Source organism: Eretmochelys imbricata, chromosome 9 (genome assembly GCF_965152235.1).
Source record: "Eretmochelys imbricata isolate rEreImb1 chromosome 9, rEreImb1.hap1, whole genome shotgun sequence".
Lineage (NCBI taxonomy): Eukaryota > Metazoa > Chordata > Testudines > Cheloniidae > Eretmochelys > Eretmochelys imbricata.
Genome location: NC_135580.1, coordinates 49518783 through 49539273, shown reverse-complemented (window position 1 = coordinate 49539273; position 20491 = coordinate 49518783). Strand labels below are relative to the sequence as shown.

Here is a 20491-nt window from a genome sequence, read left to right as displayed (position 1 = left end):
CTTCTCGTAGCATTCTCTTCAGGACATTGCCCCCTAGTCCATGCTCACCCCCTTCCAGGGAAGGGGGGAGGTTTAACAGCAGTCTTTTCGCTTCACCCCAGCCGCAGTGGCCAACCAATCCCCAAAGTCTAACCCCTTCTATCAGGGGTAGCGTGCAGTCCATTATGGCCACTTCTAACGGCCGGGTGTAGGACAAGGGGGAAAGGGGGACCCAGGCCTGCCCTCTACTCTGGGTCCCAGCCCAGTGACCCTCTGGCTGCAGCCTCCCTGCCCTCCTTCACTCCCCTTGTCCGCCTCTCCTCCCTGGGCTGCTTCCCCTTCGGCCCCCTTGCATCTTGTGGGCCCTTCTATTAGGGCCTGCAGCCTGCCAGGTATGGGGCTGGAGCTTTCCTCAGCTCCCGCAAGCCTGCCCAGCACTGCGCTGTCCTGGGTGCTGGTCTCCTTTGCTCAGGAGACAGACCTTCTCCCTTGAAGGTCTGGGAGAGACTCCCCGCCTCTCGCCTGGGCAGCCTTTATATAGAGCCTAGCCTGGCCCTGATTGGCTCCCTGCAGGCCCTCTCTGATTGGCTGGCTGTCCGCGCAGCCGCTCTGGCTTGCTGTAGCCCAGTCTGGCCTGGGGGCGGGGCACCGCCCCACCACATCCCGACTAATTTAAATAATTGTCTCAACTTCGAAGTCTGCCACTTCCCAGTTCAGGGGATGGAGTAGATCATGTAAGTAGTCTTTTCCAGCTCTAGCTTATACAATTCTGCGCTTGCGGTTCACTATGGAGTGACTGTTTTCTGTGCAACTCTGTATGTTAGGTATGAGAGAATGTCAGACAAATGGTCATGTGGAAAGCCAGGAAAGGGATTTCATTGCTTTTAGCATCCTCACACACTTCACTTTAAAAGAAATGAAGGGAAGAAGAAATGCACTGGGAGCATTTCTGTGGCACAGGCTTACCTTGTTGCTGCAGTTTGTAGTCAGTGGAGTATGCTTTCCCTATGATGTTCCATACAGGCCTCAAACAGCCAAAAAGTCCCTCAAGAAACCCACTGCTCCCACTCCCGGATCTGCTGAACTGAATTTTAATGTCATCTGTCCCACTGTTCTCTCCATCCATCGTGTTACTGTTGCCCTGAGGCACAGCTGTTTCTGCTTCATCCTGTTCTCTCAACTGCAGCACACTGTTCTCAAATTGGTCCCTAGAGTCCTCGCTGATGCTGGTCAACACTGCTGTGGTGACTGGACTGCCCACATTTTCTATTAGATCTGCCTGAAGTAAGCCCTTCTCTCGCACATCCTCTATGATCTCAGGTGAAGGATGGTTTCCAGTGGGTGCATGATCACCATGTATCCCACTGAAGTCTTTGTCTTCATTGAAAGTTTTGGTGATCAAGTTTGTAGAGGAAGGCCAGCTCAGGTGCTCCTGAGGACTGGCCATGGTGCCGTGCATGTGCATGAAGCAGGTAGTCCGATACGGTGCTTAGAGAACTAATGATACACAATTCAGATGCAACAAATGGCCCCAGCACCTGGAATGAGAGAAAATGGGATAAGAAATATTTTTTTCTTTTCTTAATCACTACTATATGGTATTTCTGTTTTGTGCTCTTTTCTGGAGAAGATCTGATAATGAGTTTAACTAGAAAACTGGAGGCCCAATGATATTTGGTAAATGATTATTGAAATTTACAAATGACAACATTTGTTCCCTTTGACATTTAACTCAGTGCACATCATCAATGGGATGGTCCTTGTTATTTCTCCTCTGGGTTACCCACCATGACTCTTTTTTGGAAAACTCAGATAACTGGCAATGGCTGACCCATGAGAGTCTTCTTACAGGAAAGGCCTGTGTGCACTATGTTACCACCAGGGCCAGTACCCCTCTGCACAGACACCAGTCTGTTCTAAGTGGACCCAACTGCAAGGTCTCACGTGTTTCCACGTCAACTCTGTCTGGGTAAAGATTCTGGCTACGCAGGACAGACTCTTTGTCTGAGCCCTTCCCTTGGGATGATCCAGCCACCCCAGACCTCAAAACCAGTGTCTCAGACCTCCTGAGCCCCCAAGTCGCTTACATGCATTCCTTCGGAGTTCCACCTTGATGTGGTCACTCTGGCTTCTAGTTTGGCCCCTTCAGGGACAATGGGACAGGACATTAAAGAACACAGGGGTAGCAAACAAATTTCTTGACCACAGTCACTTTACTCTTGACAGCATCAAGAGTTAAAGATCTCTTCAAACACAACAAAAGTCCAGAGACACAGCCTCCCTTAGTCTGATCTATGTCCCTTCTGTGAGTCCAAGATTTGTCAGCATTTCAGGCTGGGTACAGTCCCTTCTGTGTTCTCTCTCCTGCTAATGTGGTGACAGTCAGCCCTCTGCTCAGAGCAGCACACCCTCTTTAAAAGGGTCTCCCTCTCCTTGCCATGTGCTCCCCTGGAGTGCTCCAGCCTAGGGGTCAGTAGGAAGGGGAGCAAACACTGATTGTTCCATGGAGGTGGGGTAGTAATAAAGAGCCATTCCAGAATTATAGGCCCCCATTGCTCTGTGATGGCTTCTCAGTGCTGGTGTCAAGTACCTTTCCTGAAGAGGGAAGTTACTGGGAATGCAATTCATTAACCTTGGCTAGGCTGGGCTAGACATGAGTTCAGCACATAATACAAAATGGAGTTCCCCCTTTTATACAGACATATCCCACCATCACACACTAGTCAGAGACAAAATGCTTATTCCACTCCCTCTGCTCTGAGGGCACAAGCCAAATCTCATTGAAATTAATGGAAAGACTCCCCTTGACTTCAATATGTCAACAGGAGATTTTTGATTAAAAAGCCAGAAAAGTTTCCCTAGGCAAAGAACAAAGGTCCTGAAGTCTGAAAACAGCCACCAAAAGGAAGAAATGGAGGAGGTTGGAGACCACAGAACCTCAATGGAAGGTGCTGGGTGTTCCGTACTTTTGAAAATTAGACTACTTAATTCAGGTGACTAAATATGGTATTAGACAGCTAACATCAGGAGGATGTTTGAAAATCGTCACCCCGAGCTTGTGTTCTACCCCTCTTTGAGGGAGCAGTACATTGCATAGATAAAATCATAAGACCACCACCGGGGGAAGTCCAAAAGCCTGAGGTTTTTTTGGTATCATTCATCTCTTTCTCTGAATACATATACAGTTTTATATATAAAGCACACACTAAAATGATGCTATTAAGGTTATAAAGTCAAGTACTTGAAAGTAACAAAAATAGTATGTAATCATGTAACTAAAGACTATCAATGCATGAGCACAGGAGGCCGAATTAAGATTGCACAGGCAACCTGAATTCTGGGATTTCCTAACTTTTGAGTGCTTGACTTTGCAACCTAAATAACATTCTTTTAAAAAGTGTATGTCATTTCCTAGGGTCTTTTAAAGGAAAAAAGTATGTAAATTATATTTGTTGCACCTCTAACAACCCCATCATGCATCATCAGCAGGGTTTGAACTCTGGACAGCACAGCCTGCGCTATAGGACTAACTACATTCGCTCACAGCAGGTTATCATCCTGGGGTGGGGGGGATTGGCCACTGGGGCTTGTTTGGGGGTTGGGGAGATGGACAGGAAGAGTCCATCTCATTTTCTCTCCCTCCCAGAGGGGCTGCTCCCAAGCTTTCCAGCACAGTGCGCTGGGCGATGGTTGCAGGAGCATGGTCATGACCTTAGATGAGCTCATATTTAGTTAGAATTTTGGCAGACTCCCAACATTTTATTGACAATGCAAGCAAGAGAAAGGAAATTAAAATTTTCAATAGGTCATCTTTCATTCAAGCCTGAACAGAATTTTATGAGACAAACTAAGGGCACTTCCTCTGGCTCCAAGGCTTTCTCCTTACCAAATTCCAAAAGCTTGCTGCAAACAATGGAGATATTAGAGCTTCTAAAAATAAAATACAAATCTCCAGAATCTTTTATACTGGAAAATAACCTCAACTTAGGGGTTGCTTCCCCAATAATGAGGCCTGATCTAAAAGATCAGACAAGGGATTAAAGAAAAGCAGGCTCTCAACAAAAGTGGCTCAAAAGTTTACTCAAACAGCTAAAGGAGATTGCATAAAAGATTAAATGAGACATACATGATGCCAAAATTATATTATTGCTACATAATTAGAGTAATAAACTGCTTAATAAAAATGGTCATTAAAACTCAGTAGTGTTACACTGACTTTTGGCTTTAAATCAAATGTAATGAGAAGGATCGAAGGCTGGCGAATGAGAGCAGTTCTGGGAAAGCAGTGTGCCAGATTGTACTTCCCCATACACCTAAATTCATAGATTCCAAAGCCATAAGGGACCACTGTGATCATCTAGTCTGACGTCCTCTATAACACAGGACATAGAACTTCCCCAAAATCATTCCTAGAGTAGATATTTTTAGAAAAACATCCAATCTTAATTTAAAAAGTAGTCAGTGATGGAGAATCTACCACAACCCTTGGTAAATTGTTCCAATGGTTAATTATCCTCACCATTAAAAAATTACACCTTATTTCCAATCTGAATTTGTCCAGTTTCCACTTCTAGCCATTGGATCTTGGTATACCTTTGTCTGCTAGGTTGAAGAGCCCATTATTAAATATTTGTTCCCCATGTAGACATTTACAGGCTCTAATCAAGTCTCCCCTTAACCTCTGCTTTGTTAAACTAAACAGATTGAGCTCCTTGAGTCTATCATTCTCTTCTCTCAATCCTCTCCAATTTATCAACGTCCTTCTTGAATTGTGGCCATCAGAACTGATTGCTGAATTCCAGCATGGCAAATACAGAGGTAAAATAACCTCTCTGCTCCTATTTGAGATTCCCCTGTTTATGCATCCAAGGATTGTATTAGCCGTTTTGGCCACAGCATAACGTTGGGAGCTCACATTCAGCTGATTATCCACCATGACCCCCAAATCTTTTTCAGTCACTGCTTCCCAGAATAGAATCCTTCACCCTGTAAGTATAGCCTGTGTTCTTTGTTCCTAGATGTATATATTTATATTTCATAGAATCATAGAATATCAGGGTTGGAAGGGACCTCAGGAGGTCATCTAGTCCAACCCCCTGCTCAAAGCAGGATCAATCCCCAATTTTTGCCCCAGACCCCTAAATGGCCCCCTCAGGGATTGAACTCACAACCCCGAGTTTAATGGGCCAATGCTCAAACCACTGAGCTATCCTTCCCCCATAGAAAAACACATATTGTTTTCTTGCACCCAGTTTACCAAACAATCCAGTTTGCTTTGAATCAGTGGCCTGTCCTCTTCATTGTTTATTACTCCCCCAATTTTTGTGTCATCTGCAAAATTTTATCAATGATGAATTTATGCTTTCTTCCAGGTCGTTAATAAAAAGGTTAAATAGTGCAGGGCCAAGAACCAATCTCTGTGTGCCCCTACTAGAAACACACCAATTCTATGATGATTCCCAGATTACAATTACATTTTGAGACCTATCAGTTGCTGGGATTCCCTCTGAGACCTTTTCCACTCTGCTTATCCAGAACACCTCATCCAGTTCTGGGAGAACACTTTATCCTTGAATCCAAAAACTTGGTTTGAATCAGGATTGTCAACAGGGGAGGGGCTGGGGGCTAGCCTCCCAGGCCGGGAGCTCAAGGACCAGACAGGACAGTCCCGTAGGCTGGATGTGGCCTGTGGGCCGTAGTTTACCCACCTCTGTTGTAGGGAGTCCAAATTTGCTGCCCTGGGCTACTTCCTACCAGTGTCTGTTCATTTTGGGGCGTGGCAACTCTAGTCCAATTAGTTGGGTGGCCTGCTTCCCAAGGTGCTGCTCACGGGTTGTGAGCAGCACCTTGTCACAGACTCAGTCTCCTTTGGACTGGGCAGCTGCAAGTTGGTCATGCTGAGCCCTACAACATCCCTGGGCTTTGCCCATTCAGTAGCCTCCACAGCTGAAGGCTCCTAGGTCTCCTCCACAGTCTCCCATGGCTGGGGCGACAGTGCTTCCTTCCAGGTGGCTGCCTTGGCGGGCAGGTTAGTGATCCTTCCCCTCACATAGAGAGGCGGCTAGCTCCTGCCATAGCTCCACCAGTCAGCCCCAAAATGAGCCAGGCTCTCTCCTTTTCTCCACTCTACAGGCCTGGAATTGGCTGCAGGTATAATGGGGCAGGGCTAGCTGGCAGTTTCTCTGCTTCATTGTAGACCTGTTTTTAATTTTAAATATTAAAGATCTTAATGGATTTATTGTAAATGCCCAGAAAAATCAAACCTGTCCTTAAAGAGCAAGTGCTATAATTTTGGGGAGAATACGCTATATTCTTCCTGTGTAACAAAGTAGCTGAATCCCTGCTGTATGACTAAAATTCAACTCAATCTTAACTGTGAAACTGCAATGGCGCTTTCATAATAGGTAAATTAAAGGTATTAAAATGTATACCTTATTCCTACACCAGAAGTATACTAATGCTGTTGAGCAATCCAGTAATAATGTGTGTGTCAGGAGGAGAAACAGAGGATTTGGCCCAGAATGATTAAAAAAGACGGCATTCTGTTAAAGGACTTCTTTAGCAAGGAACCACATTCACATCTTTAGAGTCACTGACATTAAGATATAAGGTAGAACAAATACTACTTTGATTTACCCAGGGTTAAGATCTGAAGACTTACGTGTTTAGGTAGAGGAGGGTAAAGAAAATGTACAACATACTGGGCTACACTGATAAAAACAATATAACAGTCTCTGCAAACACTTAGAACCTGATTTTACAGCCAATCATACCATCATTGGTTAAGGTATTCTGAAAAATTCTAATAGGCAACCTGCTCAGGGGGTGTTCTGTTTTTCAAGCTTAATAATGCCTCTGCAGAAACAGTCTTCAAGTCAAAAGTTCTTAGATGTATGTGTATGCACAAAGGATTATGCATGTATTTAAGCTATGCAGACTTCACTGAATGCTACTGCAGCAGCATGTTGCAAGGCAAAACCTCGGATTTGAGCTAAGCTGTTTTGATCAGCTCATGCTTATTCTTGCAGCTAAGAAAAAAGGTATTTTAAATCTACAATGGAACTTCTGAAGCAAAGTATAATTTTTGTATGATCACAAGCTGCTGTAAATTATTCTCAGTCACATGGAAAACAGTCTTCCATCCACACCATTACAATTTAGCTCCCTGAATGAAGGAAACAGGAAGTGCATCTTTGTTTATGGAAGAGCCAGACCTGACATCCCTGATATCTCAGCACATTAGACAGCCTTTAGCTGCAGTTTAAAAGCATTAGAAAAGGCAGTTCATCAAGAAGGGAATAAAAAAGCAGCTGAATCAGTCTCATAACTCACATTTGGGGAAAAACCCAGGAAATTCAGAGGAAATTCCCCCTAGCTAAATAGCCAAATTCCATCTCTGCTCTTGGTGGCTTCCATCTCACAAATGAGCTTCTCACACATATACAGAGAGACACATTAACAGCAGCCACACACACACACACAGCCTACTGAAGCCAAACATCTGAGGGTTTGGCATGACAACAGCACTCAAAAGTAATGATCTGTTCTGAATGGACAACTCAGTCAGGTAAATGCCGTCTGTGACCGTAACGAATGCTCTGCCTTTGTGGCGATGGCTATACTGCATAGTAACCTTGTGTCTGTGGGACCCAGGCTTCCAGATTTGGTGTTTTTAAGCCCATACTTAAGTATCCACATTGCACTGTAAGCATGGGCCACCCAACACTGCTGACATCTCCATACTGCATGATGCAGACTCAAGTCAGACCTTCTGCTTCTGGTGGCATACCCCAGCTTATCCCATGATTCCATCCTAGAACCCACACCAGCTATTGCCACTCTAGGGCTTGGTTCATAGTGGACTGTAGGACACCTTGTATGTCCATACTCCATGAGCCCACTGATACATCCAGCTGAGCCATTTTCAGATATGCATGCTCCCAGCAGCAAGAGTCATCAACATAGATTCTGATCTGGTGGAAGAACTTCTCCAGCTCACTGGGTCAGTCCTATTTCAGGAATCAGGCAGAGCATCTGTGAGACACTGGCAAACCTTTTGGCAGAGATTTTTCAGTTGATGCAATTTTAGACTTGGCTTTGGTAAGGTCATCATAGAAGGGTTGGTTGTAGGAATAACTTTGGATTGAGCGATCACAAGTTGATTCAGTTTAAATTAAATGGAAGGATAATCAAAACCGGGTAATCAACTATGGGTTTTGAGTTCAAAAGGGCAGACTTTGGGAAATAACGGGAATTAGTTAAAGTCAATTGGACTGAAAAGCTTAAGGATTTAAATGGGGAAAAGGTTTGGAATTTCTTCAAATCAACTATCCAAAACAATCCAAAACAGGAATACCAAGTAAAAGAGAAAAAACTTGTGGAGAAATGCTCCAGACCCAGATGGGTGAACAACCACCTCAAAAAGCTTATTAGGAGTAAGCAGAGAGCCTATTCAGAATGGAAAAAGTTGTTGATCAGCAAAGAAAGCTACATCATGGAGGTTAGAAAATGCAGGAATAAAGTGAGAACTGCTAAAAGTCAAGCTGAATCAGCACTTGCCAAAGACATTAAAATAAATAAGAAGGATTTTTAGTTATATAGATAAAAAGAGAATAAGGATGGATGAAATTTGGCTGCTATGCAGTATGGATAGGAAGGAGATGAAAGGCCGAAAAACTAAATGATACTTTGCCTCAATTTTCAATAAGGATAATAATAAGGAACACAGAGCTTAATGCGTACTCACTGGGAGGACTAAACTTCCATTACAGAATACTGAAAGAACTGGCATATGAGATTGCTAGTCTAGTTAGTAGCAAGGATTTTTAATACATCTATCTATTTGGGGTTAGTAACATGTAACTGGAGAATAGCTAATGTCCTACCTATATATAAGAGGGGGGGAAAAGTGATCTGGGCAATTACAGACCGGTTAGTCTGACCTCAGTAGTATGCAAGGTTTTGGAACAAAAATAACTAAATTCACAGAGCTAAAGGAGCTGGAATGCAACATGGATTTATCAAAAGTAGATCATGCCAGACTAACCTGATTTCTTTTTTAGGGAAAATAACTGATCTTTTAGATAAGTGAAGTGTAGTATCTCTAATATTCTTGGACTTCAGTAAAGCATTTGGAACGGAACCACATGGGAAATTATCAGTTAGAGAAGATGGGGATCAGTACACAAATTGGAAAGTGGATAACAAACTGGCTAAAGGGGAGAAGGCAACAGGTTGTGCTGAAAGCTGAACTATCAGACTGGAGAGAGGTTACTAGTGGAGCTCCTCAAAGATCGGGGTCTTGGGACTAATCTTCATCAATACAGAGGAGGATCCGAATGTTATACAGGAAGAGCTGTAAGACTGGAGTGATAGAAATGGGATAAAATAGTACAACTTGCAAGGTCATGCACTTTGTTGGGTCGTCCTCAAAGTTATATAAGTATGATAGAATTATAATTATGCAGTAGTAGAAATAAAGATAGACAAAAGAGTATATAGGTATTGTAAAAAGGTATGAACATCAGTTCCATGCTGTTGAATTTCACTCTGTAACAAATGCAAGACCCAAGTGCTAATTATTTCAGGCTGGTACAGGACAAAGAGTCTGTGTTGGAAAGTGATAAGAACTTTGAGGAAACAATGCTGTTCTTTAAAACACCACCCTGATGCTCTTCCCCCTTGGGGGCCCCTTGTCATGCCTATGTAAATCTTGGTATCCAAAGAGGGAAAAATAGATAGTGGGATAAAACTTGTTAAATGAATCAAGAGTCATAGATTGTGTTGTTAAGTAAAAGAATGATGAGTGCATGGAATTGAGAGCCTAAATCAGGGAAATAATTGGTTAGTAAATGGTGCCAGCCTAATCCTAAGAATTTCAACCTTGATATCGATGGGCCGAAGAATATGCAAAATAGAGATAACTGGATGACCCCAGAGGGGTGAACTGGATTCCACCCAAAACGAAGAACAAGAAGATAACACTTAGCCATCATGGAGCCATCATGGATGTACCACCTGCTGATTGATGGTCATCTCAGTTGTAAATTCAGCATGATGAAGCAACTTCCATAGACTTGTATTGAACCAGAGACCTATAAAAATAGGGTCCAAGGACTGTGTTCTTTGAGTCTGGTTCTACGACCACCCTCCAGGAGCATCGGATGCGCATCTGACAACAACTTGGCTCCACTCTCATGTCCAGGCCACCTGGCCAGTGACTTGGCACGAGCAACATCCAGGCTGGTAACTATAACAACCTTTATGTAGAACCTGTGTGTGAATGTCTGTGTGTGTGAATGGATCTATATAGAAACTGCATATAGGAATATTTTGTTGTATTTACAATAAACGTGGCAATTTGCCTTGTCCCTCTTACACTAATAAAAATGATACCAACAGGATCTTGTAACAACTTTGGGTCTAAAAATAAGAATTTCTGCTACAAGCTAAGGGTCATCAGTTGCAAGCAACAGAGGAGTAGAGAGACCTGGTTGTGGGGATCAATCACAGGGTGACTGTGAGCCACCAATGTGATGTGACTGTGAAAAAGATAAATGCGATCCTAGGATGTATCAGGCAAGGCATTTCCAGGAGAGAAAGGGAAGTATTAATGCCTTTGTACAAGGCACTGGTAATACTCATTTGAAATAATGTGTCCTAGTCACCCATGTTCAAGAAAGAATCATTCAAACTGGAAGAGGTGCAGAGAAGAGCTATTAGGATGATAAGGGGAATGGAGGGCTTATCTTATGAGAAGAGACTAGAAGAGGTTGGCTTGTTTAGTCTTGCAAAAAGAAGGCAGAGAAAGGATATGATTGCTTTCTATAAATGATGGGGAGAGGGATAGGGAACATCACGGAGGGTGAAGAGCCATTTAAGCTAAAGGACAATGTTGGCACAAGAACAAATGGATATAAACTGGCTATGAACAAATTCTGGCTGGAAATCAGAAGGTTTCCAACCACCAAAGGAGTAAGGCTCTGGAACAGCCTCCCTATAGGAGTTGTAGGGGCAAACAACTTAATTTTCAGAAAGAGCTGGACAAATTTATGAGTGGGACACTATGACAGCGTTGCTTGGGATGCTCTTCCTGTTAATGTCTTATGTTCCTAAAAGCTCAGGTTTCAGGGATTCAGCTAGCCATCTGCAAGAGGTAGGAAGGGATTCTTCCCACACAGTGTTTTGGGTTTTTTTTTTGGGGGGGGGGGGGAGGGGGTCTTCTTCCTCTGAACCATCAGGAATGGCCCTGGCTGGAGATGGGACATTGGATAGGGTAAGCCACATTGCAAAGTTGGCATGGAACACTCTCTCTCTCTCAGGTGCTTGGCTGATTGGTTCTTGCTTACATGCTCAGGGTCTAACTCAGGAGTGGGCAACATCTGAGTTGCAAAACAGTATGGAGGGCTGGGTAGGGAAGGCTGTGACTCTGCAAACAGCCTGGCCCCCCACCCACTATCCGCCCCTGCCCACTTCCTGCCCCGACTGCCTCCCCTCAGAACCCCCAACCCATCCAACCCTCCCTGCTCCTTGTCTCTAACTTCCACCCCCATCCAACCCCACCTGCTCCCTGTCCCCTGACTGCCCCAACCCCTATCCACACCCCCGCCCCCCTGACAGGCCCCCCTGCCCCATCCAACCCCCACCCCACTCCTTGTCTCCTGACTGCCCCCTCCTGGGACCCCCATCCCTAACTGCCCCCCCGACCTCCCACCCCCTATCCACCCCCCCGACCTCCCACCCCCTATCCACCCCCCCCAACTCCCTGTCTCTTGATAAAGCCAAAGGTAGTAGGCATAAAAGTGTTCCTGAAATTACTGCTGACTTTGAGAGAATGGGCTTTCCAGACTGCTCAGCGGCCACTGATGGGACTCATATGCCTAGTTTGCTCTCCACAAGGAGCACATGAGAATATAAACCACAAATGGTACTACTCCATTGTTATGCAGGCCCTTGTCAACCACAATGGCAGATGCATGGACACTAATGTGGGATCACTGGCAAGGGGCATGATGCCAGGGTTTTCCAGAGATCAGGATTTTACCTTTGTGGACAAGCTGGGACACTATTTCCACCAAATAACAGTTATAAATGGAATCCCTCTCCCCACTGTTGTTTTAGGGGACCTTGCATACCCCATTTTTCCATGACTTTTGAAACCCTATCCTGTTCACAGAAGCCTTGGTAAGAGGTTCATACTATACACTCAGCAGCTGTACAATGGTGGTTGAATATGCATTTGGAAGATTGAAATATCATTGGTGCTGCCTTCACAACCTTTTGGATGCCAGTCTGCAATGTTGTGGCCTGTTGTGCTGTGCACAGTGTCTGTGGGGACAAGGAAAAATCTTTTTACTAAGAGTGGACTCACACACAGCCAGAAAGTGCATCTGTTACCAGGGCTGGATTCACATGCACAGTGGAAATCAGGGATGCTTCACGCACCCACATGATAGGTTTACATGGTCCTAAGCACTGGGAGAGGCGGGGGGCCTGAAATGCTATTTGTAATTATTCTGGTTTTGGGTGTGGAGCAGCTCTGGAAGAATTTTAATTTGGTTTGTAAACACTTTAATGTACCACTACACATAGTGTATTGCTCACTGTGCTGAAATGTATGGAAATGTTTTATGCTTATGGATTACTATGACATTGCATTTTAAAAAAAATCTTTAGTGAGGCCAGCCATGTACTTGAACCCACAACTTATGGGGTGCTGTGATGAAGTTCTACTTCATTACATATAAAATTTGCTAAAGAAGCTATGTGTGCAAATTTAATATTTATTTTAAACATGAAAGAAAAGTGTAAAACCCAGACATGCAGACCAGCTGCCATCCAAACATACAACACAATATCCAAACGGTGCAAAAAACAGTGAACAGTGCATGTTTCCAAATAAGACTGACAGCTGTTTCTGGGTGTCTCCTGTTCCTCTGTTCTCCTTGACCTTTCCAGTGTATTTTGCACATGCAGGCTGCAACTGGACTGGAAAGGAGGAAAGCACAGGGTACATTTAAACATTCCCTTTAATAATATTCATTGGCTATGAGATGGTCCAGCCAACCCCTGAACTGTCCAAAGTCTGTATAGTCTGCAAGACATGATAACGTGGAGGGGACTCAGGACATAGGGATGGAGCAGGAAGTGAATGTGGGAGTGGAGCGGATGCTGCAACCTACACTCTGGTGGCCACAAGCATAAGCAAATGTTCAAACAGCTCCTTCTGCTGTGGTCTCCTTTCCTTCCTCAACCTGAGGTAATGCTCCAAGAACTGTGCCACCAATCGCTCCTCATGCTATGCATCCTCTCTCTCTTTCCACCTTTCTTGCATCCTTATCTTTCTGGTACTCAATCTGGTCCTTCTGTTAAAGTCTGCTGACCGGTTTTATCGAGAAATCTCTCCCATCAACACATCTTGAACTCTTTCTCCCTGCATGTAGTTGGAGGCATCTACTCCCCCAAGCTCCTGGGTCCGTGCACTTGCCCTACAGAGGTGAAATGGCCTTGAAAGGAAAATGGAAGAACACATTATCATCTGATCATGATAAAAAAAATTACATTTCTACTCTTTCAAGGGAGCTGCTTTACTTCAAGGTCAAAAGACTACACATTTTAATCAATGGGCTTTATTTTATTCACACAAAATAGCGGCTACTCCAGATGGAGCAGCACCAAAAGCCATCACACATAAGGGTAAGATACACATACAAAAATTCAGTTACAATGATTTATAAATCCTCACTACTTTTCCCAGGGGAAGAGGAGGTTGTCACTAGCTATGGATTTTACAATCCTTTCAGGCAGGGCAAGCTCTGGAGGACATTGATATTCTAGAGGTCCCTAGGTGGAAGTATGAACTTCTGTTCCAGGCCAGTGGAGGACAGCCATTCGTGGGCTAAGGAGATTTTAAAGCATCTGGTGACTGACTAGCAGGCATCCAAATGGAGGGGACTTATGAACTACAGAGGTGGCCCTAATAAGTATGCCCTGCTCCAGAAGGTAAGCAATGGCCCAGAGTTCCTAACTCCATGAGAGATTTGCTTTCTTCAACAGGCAGCAATGGGTGAAAATCCATGCTAAAATCGACAAGATGCTGATGTAGCATAAAGGTGTAGTACAGCCTCCTTGTAAGCACCCTGCATTCATGGACAGACCTGACTAACTGCCAGCCATGGGGACTCCTAACACAGATATGCACCCACCCTGCACTGTAATTTGGATTTAGCTAGCTATGGACCAAACACAGACTCTGGTTTCATTTGGTCTCATTATAGCCAACTTTTTTTTTACTCAGTTAACCAGCGATCTGAAAGAGTGCAGGTACAGCTGATTTATAAGGTGCCGCAGTATTAGCAGGCAGGTGTATGTGAGGCTCCTCATTGTAGTGCCCCAAGCCATATTTCGATCAATTAGTGAATAACTAGTAAAAATATCGTAACACCTTAACTGTGTTTTCTCAGCTCCCAGTGTCCATTCTGAATCCCATGTGGTGGCTGGGGAGGGAGGAGGGCACTACAGAAATGATGCGGGTTCCACCCTGAACAGAAGCACACTATAAACTCAGCTTGTACTAATAACTCAATATGGCTATAAGCCAGAAATCCCTCTCATCCATATGTTAACAACAAAAATGGCATCAGAAACTTACCAGCCTCTTCTGCTGGTTCCACTGCAGGCTGTCCCCCAGGACCACTCTGCTCCTCTGAATACAGACCCAGGGTGCGCTGCACTCACCTCAGCACCTGGGCCACTTCTTGCCCATCATCCCTCAGTGCCTGTGACTGGGGGGTTATAAGAGTCACATCCCTGCTCAGCAGACTGTTGTGCACAGAGTGGGCCCTGTGCTTGCAGAAGTTCCCAGGAGGCAGTTGAATTCCTTGTAAAAATGGCAGGAAGATGGGGAGTTTCCAGAGGTGCTGTTAGCATCCTTGACTTTGTGGCAGTCCGTCTTGAGCTGATTGATTCGCTCTCTCCATTGATAGCTGGTTGAATCGATTCCCAAAGCCGCGAGCCACTCAAATGTAGCTTTGCAGACATAATCATTTCTTGTGCTCTTGATAAAGTTGAACCTCTTGCTTGCCTCAAACCAGAGGTTAACCAGAATCCAGCTGTTCCTCTGACTAGCTAGCAGCACACTTGATCGAGGACTTCTTGTTAGTGCTGGGATGACCTTAACCCTTATGTGTGTGAGCCAACTGTGTTTCCAGTTGAGCAGTCCAAGTGGAAGTGAAGGGTTAAATGCCAAGCAGTGGTATTTGAACCAGAAGGTTTGCTTCCAGTTCCTGGGAACTGAGTGGGCCTGATACAGCTCCCACTGTACTTAATGAGACTCTTTCCATTCACTTTAATGGGAGTTAGATTGGGTCCTAAATCACCTACTAATGCAAGCATCTTTTACAGGGAGCAGTTTGTGAAATACAAAGTAGAACCACACCACACTACACTACACATATATATGCCTCCCCTGTCACTTTCTGGGTATTTTTGAATCTGTTAAAATTGTACTTTTTTTTTCCCCCACCAGGACTTTGCATTCCCATTGTCCTACAACCACATAACTCAATGCTATAGAAAACAAATGATGTTGCATAATGATTTTTACACTTACTATGGTCCTAAAATACAACCAACAGAAACATCATCTTCTAAAATATCTCTTTGGGGGAAGGGGTCATCTCTGATGACAGAAGAATGTTTGTTCCTATTTCATACCACTTCCTGCTTTTGGAAGCTGGGTTGGACCAAAATTTAGGACTGACCATTAGTCTCTTTCTCTCCCTTGTCTACTCATCTTTTCTCAGCTGTCTCCGTATTATGAAAAACCCTTTAATTCCCTAGCATGGACTTGGATATGCTGCTGGCTCTACTACTTTCCCCCTTTCTCTCCCACCCTACAGAAATTTGCCCTTTTCCCCTCAAAACCTGATTTAAGACCAAGAGTACTGAATGCAAAAAAAGTTATTGCATCGTTTAAATGGAAATAATTTACAACCACAAAAGCCAGAAAACATTCACAGACGCTACTACATCAACATTAACTGTCCCAGGGTGGTGCTGTTGCATTAAGACGTGTGATCGTGTAATGAGACTCCAGCACTAGCCAATGGGATATACTTTTTAGCAGTTTCCCTGCCTGTAATAACTGTGATGAACACTATATCTTCCTCTCAGGGGAATTGTAAGGATTAATTCATGTCTGTCAGGGCTTTGAAGATGGACAGCACTATAAAATGCTACTATTTTCAGGAACCCCAATGAATGAATCAAGGAATCTGAATTCAGTTTGATCTCTTTTGACCCATTTGATATAATTTTATATTTTAATTTCCATGGAAGAGAAGTCTAGGCAGTCACAAGCCTGCCACGTCCCTTTGGGTGCACAGTTATTTTCTACATGCTTTGAAAGACAGAACGGTGCATCGATTCCCTCCTCCCCAACACACCCTTTCTTGCTTTTGAACTTTAATACCTACATGATACAAGAGCTACTCTTTGGGAGTATATATTTACTCTATAGTTTCACTGGGGAAAAACAGAGATGAGACATTTAATTGAAATGCTGTCTAATAAGAACCAAACTTTTAAAGAGGCCTCCAACTATTAGTTCAGGGGAAAAGCCCCAGTTCACAGGGACCCAATCGTCCTGGTGTGCATGTAACTTTCACTGAGTTTAGTGGGAGCTGCACAGGTGAATCTCCAGAAAGATCAGGCCACAGGTATACATGGCAGCTGTGCATGAAAATTTGAGTAGTTACATGTCTGCTTTTTGGGTGTACGCAAATGTGGGTTTTTAGAGGTGCAAATTAGTGACACTCAAAACTGTAGACCCCAATGTAGAGTCTCTCTTGAAAATCTGGCCAGGGTGTTTTACTGATCTTGCAATAATCCATCATTGATTCATTAAGAGGCATAAGTTAATGACAGCAGGGACTTAAAACAAAACATCTTTTTCAGGTTCCTGTCAGAGGCCTGCACTGGGAATCAGGAGACCTGTTTTTTAAACTCCTGGTTCAGCCACTGAACTGCTGTGAGACCTTGATCAAGTCATTTCACTACAGTTTCTCTATGGCAATGAAATGAGGATAAATACACTTCTCTCATATGTAACTTGCTTTGAGATCTGTCAATAAAGAGCACTATAAGAGGTGCATTTATTATAAATAAACATCCAGAGAACCAGAAAGGACGAGAAACTCATCTCTATTTTCTCACAGCTCATGCATTAAGTATATATTTTCTCTTGTGGAATATTAAATCAATCTATGTGTAAGCAGGGTCCAAATGCGCTCTCCTCTGACATCTAGTGATGAGCCGGGGGGAGGAGAGGGGAGACGAGAAGACTTCAGGAGCAGACTGTTTGCACAAAACACGCCCACTCTGGTTAGGTGCACAGCAGATGGAGCTGCTTTGCCCAAATGATCAAGTTTGGCTGGTTTGGGGTTACAAATCACTAGCATTGAAAGCAAAGGGGTAACGAAACATTGTTATCCCATTTTACGAGTAAAGGGCAGCAGAACTGTGCTTAGCATGCTCTGACTGAGGGGGTCACCCGAAGCTGGACCTCATGTGCTAAGCAGGAGGTACGGATGCCAAATGCCAGTGAAGATGAGAGTGCTTGGTGACAGATATACCTATGTGATGATGTGGACTCTCCTTAAAGAGTCCCAAACACCATTTGACCTGCCCCTCTCCAGCATTTAAAGAGAGAGCTGATTAGACTCAGTTGAGAGCCCTTGTTTCTGTTTGGTAATTCCTGGAGCTGACATCACCGCTGAGCGGGTCTAGGGACTAAGCTTACACCTTGTGTACAGACAGTGTTGCTGTGAAAGCCAACCCAGAAACTGCCCTGTCAGTGAGGTTCCCCATGACCTGCTGAAATCACTCAGAGCTGATATCACAAAGAGCTGCTTTACGTGGCGGAATCTCAGAACTTGACATTGGCGGGGGGGGGGGGGGGCGGAAGGGGCTGCAGTGGCTGTGAGCCAGTTGCGGAGGTGGCAGCAGAGGCATTTCTTTCTACCCCCGGTTGGAAGCTAAACACTGTGAATGCACCTCTGGGTCTTCGCTAACCAAGGACAGCCAACTGCAAGTAGGGTGCAGTAGAGGGAGAGGGGAGCTATGTCGGCTGCCCTTTACTCGTACAATAAGGATAACAACATTTCATTACCCCTGCATTCAATTATTGGTGATTTGTAACCCAAAACCAGCCAAAATTGATCATTTCGGCAATGCAACTCCACCTGCTGCGCACCTAGGCAGAGTAAGCATGTCTACGCAAACATGGTCTGTTGCTGAAGTCTTCTTCCCTACCCACATCACTGGATGTCAGCGGAGAGCTCATTCAGACCCCACTTACATATGCAGCTTTTATACATGCCATTGTATAATATCTATTTATATCCCGCTTCGCCCGCTCCAGTATGAACTCAGGCAGTGCCAGTTGAAACTTTTATTTTTTTATATTTTAGGAATTTGTATTCCCTTGTGATAGCCCTCACTTTGAGACAGTAGTAAAGCTATAAAGGGTTCTAGAGTAGAAACAGAAGAGCCTCTTGAGGCTTGGGTGATGGTGTCTCACATTAACGCAATGTCTTCCTCTCATAACTTAGGCTGTGTCTACACTACAGACCTTACAGTGGCATCGCTGTACCAATGCAGCTGCACCGCTGTAACATCTCTCATGTAGCTGCTGTATGCCAATGGGAAAGAGCTCTCCTGTTGACATAATTAAACCACCCCCAAAGAGCCGCGGTAGCTACGTTGGCAGGAGAAGCTCTCCTGTCGACATAGCGCCATACACACTACCACTTATGCCAGCAAAACTTAGGTCACTCAGGGGTGTGTTTTTTTCACACCCTTAAGAGAAATATGTTTTGCTGACATAAGTGGTAGTGTAGACATGGCCTAATGCAACAAAAATTACCCTCTGCCACACCACAGAAAATGAACTGTAGAATCAGCTGGAGTGACCAAAGAGTAAGTGATGTGCAGATACTGGCATTAATGGGGAAGACAAGCTGTGCGCCAAATTATTGCTCATTCAGTATCCAGTCTATACCCTGTGTTTCTCCTAATTAGCCTGCTATCCAGCAGATCTCTGCATGTCAGTGGCGTAATGTGCTGGACAGCCTATGCTGGAATTCTGTAAATGAAGGGCTTGGGCTTCAGCACAAGGTGGGATGGGGTAAAGATCATCGTCTCAGTGGCGCTTGCTAGCCTTTGAACTGGGACTATTCTCAGATGAATTCATTCACATGCCTAACCTCAGTTCTGGGGCAGACATTAAGTAATGATGCACTGGGCATTTAAAAGCTATATAATTGCTAAGTATTACAACTATTAAACAGCTACACAAATGCAAATGGCTATTACTGGATTGTGTGTAATCCCATGGGATCTGGTTACAGGAGAGGGTATATGGGTACACAGAGAAAACAGCAGCATCCAATAGAAGGGAACACTTAAGGACTCCATCTGGATGTAATTTACCATAATAATACTCAGCGCTTACTAGCATTTTACATTTTAATCACCACAACAGACCTGCAAGGAAGGAAAGAATAATTTCCTGATGTGAACATGGACACAGTGACTTGTTTAGTACCCTCTTCCGAGACAGTATCAAACATGGGATTAAAATTTGGGACATGCTGGTTTTCAGTCCTATGCTTAATCCACTAGGACATACCGTCATCATATAGGGTGCAAGTCAACGCAAAGCAGAGAAAGAGAGAGTTTCAGAGATTGTAAGGCCAGAAATGAGACCTTCTAAATCATCCAGCCTGATCTCCTGCATTAGCCAGACCATACAACATCCTGGACGAGAACCTCTAAGAATATTAGTTCCTCCTTGGCCCATCCCTAATATTTACATTTTGGCTGTTGCTGCCAACCCATGCTGTGATGAAAAGGGCTATGTAAGAGCTAAGCATTATTATTACTGTGGTTGCACCGCGTTCCATACATAAGGAAAGAATTCTCACTCCAATCGGCTACACAAGCTCCTGCTCCTTCCCCCTCCCCCATCTAAGCTCACCTTATGCTTACCTTCCAACACCAAGCTGGCAGCTGTTGACAAGAGAGTAGAAGGATCAGATTCGACAATTCAAACAAATTACAGTTTTACTGGAGATGGTGATATCAAGATATAGTAGAGACATGTCTTGACCATTCAAATTGAAGAGCTCACTTTTAAGCCACTACATTTTTACAAATAGCCGTTCCCAAATTTGGTATTTTGATTTAAAGTGAAATTCCACTCTGAAGAGGATAGAAGTGGCACCTTTTTCCACAGCAGACCTGGTCAGTGTGTCACATCTCCTTATTATGACGACGAAAAAATATCTACTCCTGTTCCGCTCTGCATAGCCATGTAGAGAATTCTTTATAAAGTTCCAGTTAGCTACAACTGTGAAAACCCACTGACAGCAATGAAGAGCATGAATGTCACTAAGGCTTTGTCTACAGTGCCTGGGTGTGTGCCTCTCAGCCTGGGTAGACAGACGCGCTA

General features: G+C 44.2%; 1 protein-coding gene across 6 annotated transcripts in view; it reads right to left on the bottom strand.

Moving 5' to 3' along the window:
- Window positions 1-20491, bottom strand: part of MAP3K13 (mitogen-activated protein kinase kinase kinase 13) — a 140568-nt gene that overhangs the window by 51647 nt on the left and 68430 nt on the right. For all 6 annotated transcript variants that reach the window (XM_077826624.1, XM_077826628.1, XM_077826627.1 and 3 more), the window contains one exon: window positions 946-1517. In XM_077826624.1, the coding sequence (XP_077682750.1) occupies window positions 946-1444 (499 nt within the window). In that variant the 5' untranslated portion in view covers window positions 1445-1517. The remainder of the gene's footprint in view (window positions 1-945; window positions 1518-20491) is intronic.